At 30.2% G+C, this 17,789-nt stretch overlaps 1 protein-coding gene across 3 annotated transcripts in view; it reads right to left on the reverse strand.

Annotated features, from left to right (window-relative positions):
* LOC129941926 (homeobox protein abdominal-A) overlaps positions 1-17,789 on the reverse strand; it is a 71,505-nt gene that overhangs the window by 48,943 nt on the left and 4,773 nt on the right. For all 3 annotated transcript variants that reach the window (XM_056050705.1, XM_056050704.1, XM_056050706.1), the window contains one exon: positions 12,981-13,219. In XM_056050705.1, the coding sequence (XP_055906680.1) occupies positions 12,981-13,219 (239 nt within the window). The remainder of the gene's footprint in view (positions 1-12,980; positions 13,220-17,789) is intronic.

Raw genomic sequence — 17,789 nt, forward strand, 5'->3', positions numbered from 1 at the left:
AAAGTAACGATAAACGGTGACAGGCATGAGACGTTGAGCCGGTGTCCAAGAGAAGCAAATGTCTCGGTAAGAGAACGATCTCCAATCATTTTTAGAGCTCTTTTTTCATTTCTACCCAGAAGACTCAGGTACGTTATTGGAGCACCAGCCCAAATATGAGAGTTATACTCAAGTTTTGGACGAATAAAAGCTGATCAGAAGGGGTAAAAAACTTCTTGCAACGTCGGAGAAAACCTAAACACTTAGCAGCATTTTTGGCGATGTCAAATATGTGATCACTCCACAACAAGTGGTTTGTAATACACATTCCTAGGACTGTTAGCTGTGCAATCACCTCGATGCAAGTAATACCCATGGATAGTGGCCTTGGAGGAGGATTACGCTTTATTGACAGTAGGCAGCATTGAGTTTTCGAAGCATTAAATTCTACACGGTTTTTGATTTTCCATTGGGAAATGTTGTCAAGATCAGAATTAAATGAGCTTATCATATGCTGCCGTTGGTAGTCCACATCTGAAGAACAAGGATGAGCATCTTAAAGCGAATATGAAAAGCAGAGGGTACTGGCATCAGCGAAACAATGTAGTGAGTTAGAAGTGTCAGACCATAAATCATCTATGAATACATGGAAGAAAGTTGGAGACAAAACGGAGCCTTGGGGAACACCAGCGTCCAATACTACTAGAATTGAACTGTCCGAAAGGTAATTTCAAACCCAACAAAGAAGAGATTCATCAATACCAAAAGCACGGATTTTCGATAAAAGAACTTGATGCCAAACTCTTTTTCTTTAAAATCATCGAAAACTTAATGGGTTATCCATTTCTCGTTTTCAAAATAAAAGAACCGGAATTCGATATCTGTCAAACAAAGTTGCTAAACCAATATTTTTGTTTTTCAGTTGAAAATCTGATATTTACTATAAAATGAATCGCTTAACTATTGCATAACGCGTACTAATTGTTTAAACCTACTACAAAAATGGTGATTCTGCCATAGCTAAACGTATCTTGCTTTAAGAGGAAATTATAATTGTAAAAAATATCGCTACTGCAAGTGGAAGTGTTGCCGAAGACCCGAATGTGTCGATTTATCGTTTTTCTCCTAATTCCTGTTAGGACTGTTTTACTACTACTAGCTTACCATTCCCAACGTCGTAGATACGTCAAAACAGGCGGTGAACAGCGGTTTTTCCAAAAAAAAATGTCTTCAGCAAAGAAGTACTTTTATCACTCGGTGGGTTTTTGAGGTTCTAAGAATCCCTAAGTAATTGAACATTGGCCATTACATCCACAAAAAGTCAATGTTTGGTGCGCTCTTCGGTCCGGAGATGTGATTGGGCGTTACTTGTTCGAAATGGAACGACTGTCACCGTCAGTTCGGATCGTTATATGGTCAAATGATAACCGACTTTTTTTGCTTGCTACAAACATGTAGTTTTAAGAAGACCGTGCCACAATCCACACAACTAGAAACATTTCATAGCTGCATAATTTCTCGTCTTGGCAATATCAACTGGTCACCATTGACCATTTGATTCGAAACCACTGGATTTTTGTTTGTGAGGCTATTCGAAATATAAACCTTTAACTCTTGAGCACTTAAAAACCAATATTCGTCAAGTTATGGCTGGCCGAATGTGTAAAAAAGTAGTCGAAAATTACCTCAAAAGAATCAATGCTTCCAATGATTTGCAAGGTGGTCGTTTAAATAATGTAGTGTTTCAAACATAACGTCAACGTTTAAACTTTATTGTAAAAGAGAAATATCATGAAAGAAATATTTTATATGTGTTTTATTTACGTTTACTTTAAACCCGTAAAATGAATAACCCTGTATTAATTCTAAACAAATATTTCCATATCTCCTTTAGTTAAAAAAAATAAGACATCTATTTTTATTTTGCTATGATAACCAAAATGGGGGAAACTCTGCAAATTTTCAAAGGGATTATGACTTCCTACATTTTAATAAGCAAACATTTAACTAAAATCTGTTTAACATCTTGTAACAACTTCTTAGATATTTTCTCACTTTTCTGCTTATTTTTTGAACTCATAAATTACGTTATAACTTACAGAATCAATAACAAATCAGAATCACATCAATCACACCACACCAGAGCAATATTTACAAAAAGATTCTTTTGAAAAAGAAAGCGTGTTTTTAGATACATCCATGGATTGATCATTGGCCAATCAAGTGGTAATTTAATTTAAAAAAAGTGATTCAATGTAAATAAATTTCGCTTTCAAAAACTATTTTCTAAATTGTATACAAATACTACAGTTAGGAAAGACTACTTATTCTTCTGGTTAAAATTAATGGTAAAATACCATTAAAAGATCTCTGATCTGCGATGATCAATACTTTTTATAGTGCGGGTAGAGTTTTTATAGCTAGGAAATAAATATTTAATTCAAACATCCATAAAAGAATAAAATTGCTCTTTTGTTTGAATTATATACACTTTATAAGACGATTTGGTATTGTTATTTTATTGCTTAATGGCATCGTTAAAAATTATAAAAGAATTAATTGAAACATAAAATAAATATTATACAACACAATATAAGTGATTGAACAAGATATGAAATCTATTAATATTAATGCAATTTTTTATTTTTTGTTTTTGCATGTCTAACTGTCTTAACCTTCTATTTTGATTTATGTTTCTATGACAATTTTATTGCCATAATATTTGAAGGAACTTGTTTATTGTATTACATAAGAAGATAGTTGCTGTATTTTAAATGTATTTCAAAATAAACATTTATGTACATAATAAAATGTACGTTTTAAAATGAGATCACATTTCAACCAAAATTTCTATATAATATAGAAGTTTTAGTATTTTAGTGGATTTGGAGATTTTTGAATTATGAGCTTTTCATAGGCGTTCAAAATTTGTATTTTAAATATTATAAGTCGAAAACTTTACACTCTTGTGAGAATTCCATTTATATGTTCCGAACAATTTCTAAAAACACATGTTTGGAGTGGGAAAAATAGTTGTATGGGGTGGTAAGAGGGAGTGAATTAAAGTTGTATTCAAATTAATCGAAAACTACTGTTTTTTGTTTTTGAAAAAAAATCTTGATACACAACAACACATAATTCTAAACAAAGGGATTATGTCGTTTTCATGCCGTACAGCTGATAAATTTTGAGTTTAACGATCGATAGTTGGAATATAGCAAATTTAGTCAACAAAAGCAACTTTATTAGAATCATCTTCTTCTTCTCTCTTATTTTTGCGGTTTAGTTGTAGTTTTCAAGAATTGAACCATATTTTGACCCACACAAAACTACCGTTTTCAAAACCAACTAACATATCCTAAAATATAAACCTGTTACTGTTTGTATTTTAGTTCTCCTAAATGACTAAAACTTAGGTAAATAATTAAGTGAGAAAGTGCGGTTAAGAATTCCACATTCACGAAGTACGGCCAAAGAACAAGTCTCAAGATATCAAACAGTATGAAAATAAACTCGAAGGCTTATTGTTTAGGGAAGTATGTAATTAGCACAATTCAAAGTATATCCTTGTCCCTGTTTTCGCAGGATGTACACTGCTCTATCTATCCACGTCGGAAAAGATCTCACCGATAAATTTGATGTCAAGAAAGGTTTTAAACAAGGCGATGCACTTTCATGCGACTGGAAAAATAGTATGAAACCCAACCATCAACACTAAAGGCACAATCTTTCAAAGGTCCATCTAATAACTCGGATACGCCGATGATATTAACAAAATTATAAGATCAAAGCGTGATGTCAGTGGAGCGTTTGACAGAAGCGGAGCATAAGGTTCTAGTGGTCAATGAGAGCAAGAACAAGTATATGCTGTCTTCAAAAAAGGACAAACGAAACCATGGAAAGCTATAACTTTTAAAATATCAGCGCTGAAATCAGACGAAGAACTGCTTTTGCAAATCGTTGCTTTTTTGGACTAAGAAGGCAATTAAGTACCTGGTAAAGTCCTCTCTCGACAATCTATAAGACACTCATCATCCCGGTTCTCATTTATGGCGCCGAAGACTGGATCCTGTTAAAGAACGATGAGAGAGTCTTAAGAGAAAAATTCTTCGGGTAAAGTCCAACGACTAAGATTGCTAGGTTATGTATAGTCTATGGACATCAACTCTTCAGCCCGGAACGTCTTCCAATCCGATCGCCAGGGATGGCGCAGTAGAGGAAGAGAGAACCTTAACCAACTTGCCGAAACTGGAAACAGCTTACTAGGGGCGGAGCTGGCTGGAGACGCATGTTAGGTGATGCCCAGGTTTTTGCATGATGTATACAGGCACTCAAGGGGTTATTAAATACCCTTAAACACAGTGCAAGTTTTAGAAAAATAGGGCAAGATTTAAGAGGAGATACTGGTGCACACATTGGTCTTAAAATTTCTGATATTAAAATGCACGGGTAAAACAGAGTTTGGTAGAGCATTCCACATTCTTGAAATTGAGCTCAAGGGTAAACTGATGAACATTTCTGGAACCATGAGTATTACAGCTGAATTTTTTTTTTTAATACAACTTTCTAATTCTACAGAAAATTGTTTGTTAAAATATCTGGAAAACAATGAACGGCATGTAACTTTGCGGCAGTTTTCGATTGATGTACCTAAATGTTTCGTTTATAGATCTATCGCCTATATCATTCTTAAAGCCCTTTCTTGGATCCTATCGTTTGGCGATATCAAATATCTGATCGTTAAATAAGAGGTGATCTTTGATACACATACCAAGTATTAAAAGTTGATTAGTTTCCGAATGCAAGTGCCGCTCATGAATAGCAGAATCGCTATTTGAAGGACAAGAATGTGAATCTAGAAACGAACATGAAGATCTGAGGGAGAAGAGGTTCATCAATACCAACAACACGCATTTTCGATAAGATAGCTTGGTGGCAAACTCTATCAAATGCCTTTAGTTCCGCCCTGGACCAATTTACTTACCTACCTTAAGTAAGTAAGTTAGTAAAGTTATGAAAATTACCTAAAGATTTGTGACATTTATATTAAGTTTATATATATATATATATTTATATTAAGAATATGATTTTTTTTTAAATCGTAATAAAATTGTAAATAAAGTTTGTAGAATTTCTTAATCATTCAGGTTTTGTGTAGACAAAAACTAAATCAGAGAATTAATTAAACAGAGAAATACATTGTCTAAGGTTTCGAATTCAAACTGCAGATTATTTAAAAAATAAAACACATTACAGAAAAATATCCAAGCCCCAGAGCACATTACCCCCTTACTAAGAAAAAAAAAACACTTGAAATTTTGAATTGAATAAAATACTGTTCATCTATCTATTTTTATGTTGGCGCTGATGTGCATTAGAGTGCAAATAAATTAAAATATTTTATTGGGCATTTGCGCGCATTTAAAGTATGTCATCAGCATCAGTTTTGCATGTTATACTATATTCTTCAATTTGTATAGTTTAATTTTTATTTTGTATTATTTAATAAAATTGAAGAATCTCTACTATGCAAACACAATGCGTGTATTTGTTGTTTTAAACTTTATTAATTTATCTATGGTTTTTTTTTGTAATGTATCTTCTTTTTTGTGTACGCTATACATTTTTTTTTTGATATGTATATTTTGCACACAAAATGCACTGATGGACACTGCGCATAGACTTTTCTTTGTATGTTATCTGTAGGTATATAAGACCTATATTGCGATATGTATTTTCAAAAGTTCGCTGGTACAGTATTTTAATTAAAAACTGTAGATAAGATAGATAGATACTTTTTTTTGTATAGATGGTATGGTAAATATCTATAGGAGAATATATTACAGTCTCGTGAATAAAAAAAGAAGGTTTAAAGAAAATCCTTCACTTGATGCATATGGAACTGTCTCCCCATACATATAAATTGAAACAAATGCTTGAAGGTATGTATCTTTGTATCTTTAGGTATATGATGCAAGGACATGCGCATTTTGAAGTGCATCAATGATATTAAAATGCTGCTTCTACTGTCTGTCTTTATAACTATATACTTTTTTTGTATTGAATTTTCTTCTTTAGTTTTTGATGGTGACTAATGATTTTGCAAAAATTTATTTCTGGTTCATAAGAATTTATATAGCCTTGTATAAATAAATTAGCGGCCAAGTTTGAGTTATATTTAAGGTTTTATTAATAAATGTGTGTTGTTTTGATATTTTATGACAATTTTTTTATTTAAATTGACTTTGAAAATATACGTAGTTCAAATATCACAATGCTTCCGTATTTGAATGAAAAATAAGAGTCGAATGTGCTAAGTGATAAATAAAATATTTTATTTGATTTTTTTTTTCAAATTTTGACTTAGTTTCGAAAGAGATATGTAATTAAAACTTATGATTAGTTATTTATCCCGTTTCAACATTTATTTTTTGAGATATTACTAGAGCAGATCCCAATTTCGAACGAAACGAAAACAATAAAACATGTTTAAAAGTAATTTCGAAATAGTATTCAGAGTACAACAGCAGTTTGGAATAAATGTTAATAACAATCTGCATAGTAAGAAACTATAAATTGCAAATGCAAAATTATAATCAATTTTATTGGACACTCGTTGTAAAAGAAACGTACAGAAAATATATTTTGTAACATAAAAGGACATTTAACTCGGCAGTTTTAAGAAAAACTAAAACATCAAATACGAAATTGAAATTAATTGTTGATAGAAAAACTTAAGAAAAACTATAATTTATTAAAAAGAAACTTTGTTTCTATTTCTTAGAATAAATGGACAAAGAAGAACAACTGTGATTGGACATTGAGCGTTGTATGAAAATTTCAGGTAGGTAATTTTGTTGTATTCTGATTTTCCACTCACTTACCTACTTATACAAAATAAAAACAGGTATTTTTTGACCTATGGTCAGGTGCCACACACATTGGACAATTGAAAAAGGTACAAAAGGTACCCCTTGATACATTTTCTAAGGCATTTTACTTTGAAAAAAAACATGGCTGACCAAAATGACATTCATCATTACTATCAATTTATACATTTTTTTTTTTTAAACGATATCTTTACACTGCACTCGTCGAAAATTTGGAAGCTGGTATTCATATCTAATGTGTCATCCTAAAGTATCCTAAAAGTATATTAATGAAGTTCAAGTACTTGAAGATCGAATATTTTCCAAAAAATGTTTAAAGAGCATTTTTCTTGAATTATAATATAAGAGGTTTCTTTTTGAATAATATGCTATTTGAACAGCTGTTCAATTTTGAAGCTGCCATCTTTTGAAATTTGACAAGAAAAGACCTCGCTATTGGTAAAATTTTAAAGATGGACGTTTCAATAACGTAATGAATTTGTTTAAAGTCAATACAAAATTATTTTACATTTTGTCATAGGTAGTTCAAAGTTTGATCGTTACTTACTCTCGAAAAGATTACCCACCGTGATCTTGTAATAACAAGAGATTTCGATATTTTGTCAATGCTACACAATATATTCAAGACCTTAAAAATGGAATTTGTTACATATTTTATGAAAAATAAGTCTGGGGGGTATTTAGCTGATAAAGTTTTAAATTGTTAAGCTATTTCTTTACATTGAAATACATTAGGTAAAAATGAAACTTCTTACTGGAAAATACAATAAAACTGTTAACTTACAAATATCTATGTTATAATAAGCCCAATGAAAAATTATGCACCTACGACTTAAAGGCTTACTTGAACCAAAAGACGTTTTATATTCAACCTAAAGAAATGGCATTAGTAATTAAGTTTCTGCAGTCTACAAAACAATACAAAGACTGTCACAAACACACATTACAATGTACTTGACTGTTACGTGAATGATGAATAGTGTTAGCAGTACCAAAGAATTTGTTTACATATTGAATTTTCGGGTTTCATACAAAACAAGCATATTCCAACAAAGGCCTAACAATGTTATACAGTAAAGGGATTTTAAAGTATAAGGATCTTTAAAATCTACGGAATTCCTTTTTAAAAATTTTACTATGTTAAGTTCAACACTATCCAAAGAATATAATGGAACAATATGATATAAATACATATTATAGGATATTGAAAAAAATGTATCTATGTTTAATTTAAGATAATTTAGATTACATCACCTACAAAATTCATCTGATGTAATCTGCGAATAAGAGAAATTTGCAGAATTTCAGGATTTTAGGCACATCATTTTTGTAAATAAGAAAATAGGAGGACTCAGATGGCTTCATTCAGGAACACCAGAGGCAACTTGGATACGACCAAATAAACCAAAACACTTCAACAATTGCTCACTGATTCTGTAGGTCTCAAAGTTTTCTTTAGGATTTTTAAGTTGACTCTGCTTAAAGCTTTTGTAAAATCAGTGCATACTGTAAGAATTTGTTTGTTAACTTCTAAAGTGTTTAAAGAGAATTTTGTAAGCTCAAACAAATTTGAGACAGTAGATCGGCCCTTCCCAAAATCTTGAAACCATCATGAAACCATTTATATGATTGATAAATATATCTTTGACAATACAATTTCTTATCTTTGAAATGATGGAAAATTTAGAAGTGGACCTATAATTTTCTACCTCATTTTTTCCCAAATATTGATGAATAGCTCTGATAACAATCATAAATGTGATAAAAAAGTGTAGGGTGAGAAGTTCTAAGTAAGTTTTTTAGGCTTCCAACAGCTAATAAAAACTTCAATTTTTTTGAAAACGACAAAAGACATAAAAGTTTAAACCATAGTGCTCCTATAAATTATTCTGAATTATAGTGAAATGTAAACTAATATATTATTATTGATATTTTGAAAATTTGTATCTTTTCTCTTTAGGCGAATTGAATAATGCCATAAGCTATTTTTCTGTAGTTTCTGAGGAGAACAGCAGTGGTTTGAATTTGTTATGTAAAATTAAGTATTTATTATTTTTGGTTCAAAACCAAGAAATCAAAAGAAGAAAAATACGACAATAAAGCACAGAGAATCGGATAGTTAGTAGAAAGATGGACTACCATCTTTAATCTTGTCGTAAGCTGTTGTCATGAATTAATGTGAGGATCAATGTTTGACCAAACCTCATTAAAAAAAAAAACTCTAATTTTTCTAACTTGCGCAACCGTGTTTACAGTTTAAAAATGTACGAAGAACCTCTTGAGCGTGTGCTCTTGTTCATTTTTCAATCAGTTATTATTATTATTTCATCATTTTTTCCACATCTCAAGCCAGCACCTTTAAGTTTAACTATAGGTTCCATAGTTACTAATTAAAGCATCTTGTTTGTTCCTATGCAAACTTAATAACTTATTATATAATTAAAAGCCTTAAGAAAAAAATTACATTAATTTAACAATTTTTCTTGGAAATATCACTAAGAACATATTCCCAAAATAATAAAAGAAAAACATGAATCTTAAACTTCATCTCAAAACTGAATGCCTTAAATCCAAATCAATATTCATAAAAGCTCTGATTTAGGTTAATTTATACTTCCAAAAAAGGGCTTATTCTAAATTAAATTCAAATCTTATAGATACAAACGAGTTTTTAATAATTTTGTGTGTGTTAATTATTAATCCTCTTATTAATGACATAGATATGCTTAATTATGAAATTATACAAAAATAGTAGTAAATTATCTGTTTCCTTAAACTGTCAAAAAATGAGTTTTTTTTAAGTCAGAAAAACTTAAAATAAATTAAATCATCCAACCGGTATCTCAAATATACCAACCTCTACCTACACAACTTACAAGAAGTCCACTGTATAAATTATTAATCTTTTTTAAAATACTCATTTTTTGGCCTTTGTCAAATTCAAATCTCTCTCGTGTTGTAAATATCCACGAGCACGAAATTTTGACATAAATCACCATCATAACTCATAGAACTTGGCTTTCCTATATACCACGCTCACGGTTCCATACTATAAACAGCGAATTGTTAACTTTAGCTCATCTTATTTTTGTGACTAAGGAAACAGCATGGTGAACCAAGTTTATACAATAAATTTAAGATACAAAAGTATCTGAACAGAACTGAACACCGAACAACGAGACAAACAAACATATGTATATTAAACTATAACCATTCATGCTGGTATCTGGCTCGCCTCTGTCCATTCACCCATGACCACTCCTATCATAAAGTGTTTACTTTTTGTTGTTGTTGGGTTTGACAAACAAGGAAACTCAAAATGTGTCAAATAGCTCGAGGGAGATGATTTTCTTCTCCGAACTTTTATTAATAATTTTTTTTGTTAAATATGATTATTTATTACACTCTTTAAATATTCATTGATTGTCAAAATAAATAACAATTATTATCAATTTCTTATTTACTTATGAACATGAAAATAATAATTTTATTAAAAGGAAAACAACGAGAAACCAAAAAGATTCAAGTTCAACATCAGTTTAAACCTCAAACTGATTAAGAAACAAAAACGAATAATTTCCACACACGTTCCACTGTCCACCATTTTGATTTGACGGATCAATGCGGATGGCAAACAATGAATCAATCAAATTATCGTAAAAATGTAATAATAAAGTTACCAAAAAAAAAACACACAACACAAGAAATTGTTTATTTAATTGATTTTAATGGCGATCATTAATCTTTTTTACTGCGCCTAGCCTCTTTTCTTTCGTTTTTGTTTGTTATAGGTTCGGTGAGTCTTGACTGAAGTTATGTATATCGGCAGGCTAATTTAACGAGGAAGAAGACTTCAGAGGCATAATCTTAATTGTCTCAAGGTCACATACGGTAGTTGTTATGGGTATTACGGTATATCTCCGACATGATGAATCTATATTCCATCATAGATATTGTATATACGAAGTGAAAGATACAAAAATGATGAACAAAAGATTATGTACACTCTCATATTATTATGGGAGATAGTAGGTTAGAGGTTTATAGAAGATCCCGAAAAAAAAGTAATAAAATCCAACATAAATGGGCTCATTAAATTTATATTTCATTTTGAATGAATTTTAGATTTTTGTGTTATCTTCCATCAGCAAAATATAAAAAAAACGGACGATAGATAATGATTTTAATTAATTTGCTTTTACTATCGCACCGCTTCTTGCTCTATTGACGTTTAAAATTTTGTATATTTAATTGACCATTTTTGAATTTTTTTAATAGTTTTATTATTGTTGTTGTTGTTTTTGTTTAAAAAAAAAGGAGGTTTCGCAAGTTAAGTCTCGAGAAAGTGTTTAAATTAATACTAATTTTATCGTCAACACATTATAATAGGTATCTTTTAAGTGTATTTAGATATATTGATGGATTTTTGTTGTTGTTATTGATGAGATGTGAATATACGGTTATTATGGAAACACAATTGATTATGCGATTAGAGATGAGATGATCACTAATGGCGTATCCATCAGATTAGCTGATGATGGTATTTATAAATTTATAAATAATCTATCTTTCTCTCTTAACATGCGCCATTAAAAATATCATAGAATTTTAACAGGAACGAATTTTAAATGTGATGTTAAATGAACGTAATCTCATTAAGTCATTATATAAACTTTTTTAATTGCAAAATAAAAGCATTAAAAAAAAGACTAAAATGTTTGTAAAAAAATTAAAATCCAATTAATCATTAGGCATGTATGTATAGATCTTTTAATTAATTTAAAGTTTCTTAACCTTTGAAAGCTAAGCTACTAAAGTTGAGGATCACATTTCAATTTGCTCAAGAAAATCACCAGTGAGTGATATAACGGGTTATCCATTTAAAAAGTATACGGCTGGAATTTGACATTTGTCGAACTAAGTTGTTAAACCTATTTGTTTGTATCAGTTAAAAGCCTGACATTTACGAAAATGGATCGTTTGAATATGTCAATATGCAGACCCGAATGAGTCGATTCCTTGTCGTTTTCAAGACTGTCTTATGTCAAATTATGGCGTATTTTGCTTTTGGATCTACACCTTCATCCATATTAAGCCGAGTTCCCACAACAACTGAAGCCAGCTGATCATTCATAACATCGCAGATACGTCCAATAGGTGCTTGAACAACATGCGGTGGATGGCGCTTTTCCAAGAAAACAATGTCTTCAGCTACGAAGCACATTTTTCACTCGGTGGGTACGTTTAAAAAGAAGAGTGTCGTATTTGGGGTTCTGTGAATCCTGAAGTATATATAGAGAGTAGGCATTACATGTAGAAAAAGTCGCTGTCATTAGTCCGGAGAGTTGATTGGACCTTACTTGATGATACGACTGTCACCGTCGCGTCAGTCCGTAACGTTAAGATCATATGATAAACAACATTTTTTCCTGCTATTGAAGAAATACGACTTGGAGAAAATTTGGTTTAAACAAGGCGGTAAAACATATGTGAATATGGTCGTATTGCAAGAGAAATTTACTGACCGAGTAATTTATTTTCGGGCGATATCAACTGGCCAGCAAGATCGTTCGATTTCACACCGCTGGCCTTTTTTTCGTAAGCCTACGCAAAAGACCGTGTTTAGGCAAATAACCTTTATCATTTGTATATGGATGATGTCAAATAGCCGTTTCGAAGCTGTTAATTGACCTCTTTAAGTTCTTTTTTGTAAGGAACCATTGCTATGGAAGGTTTCAGAAAATTTAGGAGATACAACCACTTGAACAAAGTCGTTTGTGTTATTAGTGAAAACCTTTTAATATGGTAAAAATACACAAATATTTCCAATACTTCAAAATCTTAAAGCTGCTTTAAAGTTACTTATAGAGTAGGTAATACTACATTGATCAAATATACTCGTATTCTTATTAAGATTGTTGATCTCCAATACAATAACATCCTTGGGAAAATATTGATTGGTATCATTCCTCTTATTTTAATTAAACCTCAAAAAACATATATTTTTAATTATTTTTCAAGTTTCACCGCAAAAAAATAAATTTCCAATACACAAAACAAAAAACACTAAAATAAAAAATGAAATATTTTCAAATATTTAAATCAACTCACCCGTCAATGTCATCCACGGATACCTCGGTAGATCGGCAATACTTTGTCCTGCGCCGGCTGACGGCACCACACCCGATGATGGTTGTGTGCATGCATTGCCCAATGAATCGACACCAATTGCACCAGCAGATGCTGCTGATACTGCCGATGCGGCTGCCTGATGATAAAATTGTGCAAAACTTGATGCACTCGCAGGTACGCTCATTGATTGATAGCTATTCATCATACTATCTGTGTACCTGTTGATTGATGATAAAGATTGAGATAAAATATACAATTGGTCAATAAATCAAATATTTCTGAGAAAAATTAAATGCAAATCTCAAAAAAGTCATTTTGTCAATGAATGCACGACTACGACGACGACCACGACGAACCGTGTGGACTTACATTATATCGAAAGCTAATCACTTAAAATATCTATTGGTAGTTCATAATATACAAATGAATACCTACATATAGATAGGTACCTTACCTACCAATAATATTGTTAAAGCGGAACAATGTGGTCAAATAACTATAAACATTAGCAATGGTAATAAAAATAAATTTGTTTAGCTAACAAATTATTTTCTGTTTGTGTGACCATAGAAACAAATGACACTTTTGGTCAGTTTTTATTATTATATGGCAGGCGGATGACCTGCTGGGCCTTAATGGTATAGAGCTAACAATAGCAAAAACAAAAAAAAACTATACAATGAATATGCAAAGTGAACAACATAATAAACACAAATTATATGCAAATTAGTGAAAACAATATACATACAATTATAATGTGTAATAACAAAAGAAAAATTAGCCTGCTATCGTAAGACTCCAGGCGAGTACTCGTCTTCTATGTTATACTGAATGGTTTTGTTTATGTTATAAAAGGCATAATAAGTACTTAGGTAAAATACAGACCACTGACCATCGACCACCACGACTGAGCTAGTGAAAAATCAGTAATAAGTACATAAGTAAGAGAGGTTTGGCCACAGAAAATTATTGAGGGCGTTATGCGTTTTAACACCATTTGTAGGTCATCGTGATAGTGGAAATGACCTTGTGCTCATTCTGAGATGGTAAGTCTGTTCTTGGAAATAGTCATTAGCTTAGGAGAAATAGTTAAGAAAAAGGATAGCAGAATCCTTGGCACGCACACTGTTTTTATTCGAGTAGAAAACGTACTGAGTTCACAAAAATTTTAAATAGAGACCGATCTTTGAAAATCCGAATTTTGAGTTAAATTTTCATTCTAGTTTCTAAACAACCCGAAAATATCGAGTAGTCGACGAATGAAATAAAGGAATAAATATAATGTTGAATTTCATGCTAGAAAGTTATTGTAAAGGGTTAGGGTAAAGGGTGTTGAAAGGCGTTTCAGGGTCTCTAGAGTCTTAACCAAAAGTGTGAAGAAAAATTACTTTGTGTGCATCTGTACGTATGTCAAATAATAGCATTAAAAGATGTAGAAATGACTTTGGAAAAAGAGTTAGTCAGTTTTTCAATAAGGTTTACAATTTGGTTGAAAACAAATATCTCTCGCACCAATACCCCCAGCAGATTCAGTTAAATATAAAAATAGTAATTGAGATTTATTAATTCAAAAAATCAAAACTACAAGATTTGTTAGTTCCAAAATAATTGTATACATCAAAGAATAACGTTTTTGACATCTATTAGAATTTTTAGAAGGAAACGAAGCAACAGTTTTCATACAAGAAATATAAACCTAAACAATACTACTAAAACGTTGGTCAAAATTGTTTTTGACTTTAATACCTTTTCAGCAATGAAAAATATTAGATTAACCTTATTTTATAGACTTACAAATATTGTTTTTTTAAATCAAATTGATTTTTTATAAGAAATACAAATCTACAAAAAATGTCTAACAAAATTGGTAAAACACTGATTATTATCGACTCTAATATTGTTCTATACAAAATATTGTTTCTTAAAATCTTAAAAACAAAAACAAACATATATTTCAATTAAACTTATTTTGCCATACACAAAACATTTTTATCGCTCAGTTAGGTTTCTAACAAAAAAGCAATTTTTAACAAAACTCAAAAGTGACCCTCGACTCAAGTGTCTCGGGAACAATGAAATATTTTGGCTTGGGACTTTTCAAATCTTCCATCAAATCTTGCTATTAATATTTAGTAAACATTTTATAAATATCGAAAAAAACACAATTTTGAATTTATCAGTGAGAGTCACATCTCAGCTTCTTTTTTAATTTTGTATGATATCAAATAAATGGCGGTTTGGATATTAAAAGTGGTCATCGAATATTTGTCAGTAGGTTCAAAATTCAATTAAGATATGCAAAACGACATTCGATATTAATCAATTCATATAAAAACGTAACTTTGTACTTCCTGCTAGCTGACTTCCTCAGGTAAAAAGCTTATGGAGTCAGTGATAAGTTTCGAATTGTGATTCCCTTCTAATATTTCTACATTAAGTTTGCATTGACATAAACAAACATTGAGTTTATCGCAGACGTTATCTACAAAAGGTCTTCTTATACCTTACTAACTATTTTAACTTTAAAATAAACTTTAATGTTTTCCAAAAATACTTAGCCAAGAGGCATTGTTTATGTTTTTTTAATCAATCAATTAAGAAAAGTTTGATGATTGAATATTAATATAAGAACAATAATATTATGTAACTTATATTATAGCAAAAACAAAATATCTCCCTGATTGGTATTAATGAAGTACATTAAAAAAATTAAATGATTTTTAATTTCCGAAAATTTGCATTTTATCGTTTTCTTATCACAAAAAGGGCTCAAAATATTAGACAAAATTGTATACAATTTAAAATTGCCTTTAAAATGTATTCATTTAAAAGTACTAATTGAGAGATTATAATTAACTGTTGATATAATGATCAATTTATGAATCAAATTTGAACGAAATTTAATATTTCTTTGATGAATATTATTTTCATTTATCTTTATGTTTTCTTCTTTCAAAACATTAATAAAAACTTGATTTAAAGAGGTTTGTTTAATTTTTTGTATTGAATCGTTAGAAGGTATTTAATTTTTGTTTTTAAAATAATTTAATTATCAATTTTACATGACTGTGGGAAAAAACGTAAGAATTTAATTTTTTGTTTAAAAAATTTAGCTTATCAATTTTTCAAGTATAATTTTTTGCAAGGAACTGTCAAATATAAACTTAGTGTGTCTATCATAAGTTTGGAAGTGAAGCGTTTTGTAATTAGTGACGTAAACTCATTTTTAATATTAGTTTATTTTTCTTCAATTCCAGAAAATTAAAAAAGAAATGAGTCCTGAATTACAAACTTTTGGTTTAAAAAGATTTTTATAAATACTTCAAAAACCGAAAATAGAAATTTGTAGTGCCTGTGACTGCAAATTTTTGACGATTAAGTGAATAGTGGCGTAGTTCTTACTTGCCAATAGATTACAGCTTCAAAAATGACAACTGCCTAAAAGCCATACATTAAAAATGAAACATCTTATGGAATAACCCTATAGATAGTGCAGCTTATTTTTTTTTTTTTTTTAATTTGCTACTGATCCATGAACTTTCAATTACAGCTACGGTATGACTTACTCTAAAATGGTATCCAATATTTGTCATATTCTTTCAACGGAAAAAGTTATTACCACTGCTTTTACAAGCATCGTCGATTAATCACCGAAATCATTAAGAAAAAGATTTGTGTTTTAGGTGAAATTTGGTAAATTATTAATGGTGTGTATATTTTAATATTGTTGAATATAGTTTCTGTGAAAATTGGTTCAAAATTTTAGAAATATAACTTAGTATTAAAAACAGTAAAATTAAACCTTAAGATCTTCAACAAACTATAATTTTTTTGGAATTAAGTTTTAAAACAATCAAAAACGAGTTGAGTTTTCTGTGACCTATAGATCTATTGAGATCTATTAACTATTGTAAGAGGCTTTTCAAATTTCTTCCTCTAAGTTATCAAATTATGTTTATCATTGTTTGGATTAAAATATAAATGAAATGGTCGAAAAGCATAAAACAAACGAAAAAACAATAGAAAATCAATAACAGTTTTAAAAGATCTTGATAACAAGGCTAAATCGATGAATTTGTATGTAATTTTTGTGGGTGAATATTGCAAAGTTTTCTTGATAAATTTCAGGATTTTTAAAAAAATCTAGCAATTTTTACACTTTTAAATCTTGTGTGTTCAAACTCTATTTAAGTACCGTGATTAATTTATCAAACATTATTTTTTGTAATGCTGTTGAAAAGTCAAAAAGGCAGATATCTTTGCTATTGAAAAACTAACTAGTTAACTATTTGATTTTTGTTGATTGATAAAACGTGCGATACCAGCTCAAACATTAATATTGCTGATTAGAGCTTTTAATACCTGCTAAGTTTGTTATGTAGACCACCTTTTTAATCAATTGCACTCTTCTTGACTTATTTATTTTAAACTAAATCTTCTTTAGATAAAATTTTAGTGAACAATCTTTTCTTAAGGCTTAAAAAAGAACTGCATAAGTTTTAGTAGTAGGTATGGATTCGATTTATCAATACATAAGGTTTTGATATTGCTTTTGGGGTTCCAATCGTGAGAATTATTAATACAAAATTCGATTTTGTTTTCCTGTCTCCAAGTTTTTACGAAGGAGATATTATTTCCGATACTTGATATTCTATTAATGGTATTGTGATATGTTAGTGACATCGAATGGACACCTTGAAATTGCATTCTTACTACCGTAGGTATATGATGAGATATTTGATTTATATTTTTTATTAATACCGACGACCGAAGTCAAATTCCTGTGAA

This window comes from Eupeodes corollae, chromosome 1 (assembly GCF_945859685.1).
Source record: "Eupeodes corollae chromosome 1, idEupCoro1.1, whole genome shotgun sequence".
Taxonomy (NCBI): domain Eukaryota; kingdom Metazoa; phylum Arthropoda; class Insecta; order Diptera; family Syrphidae; genus Eupeodes; species Eupeodes corollae.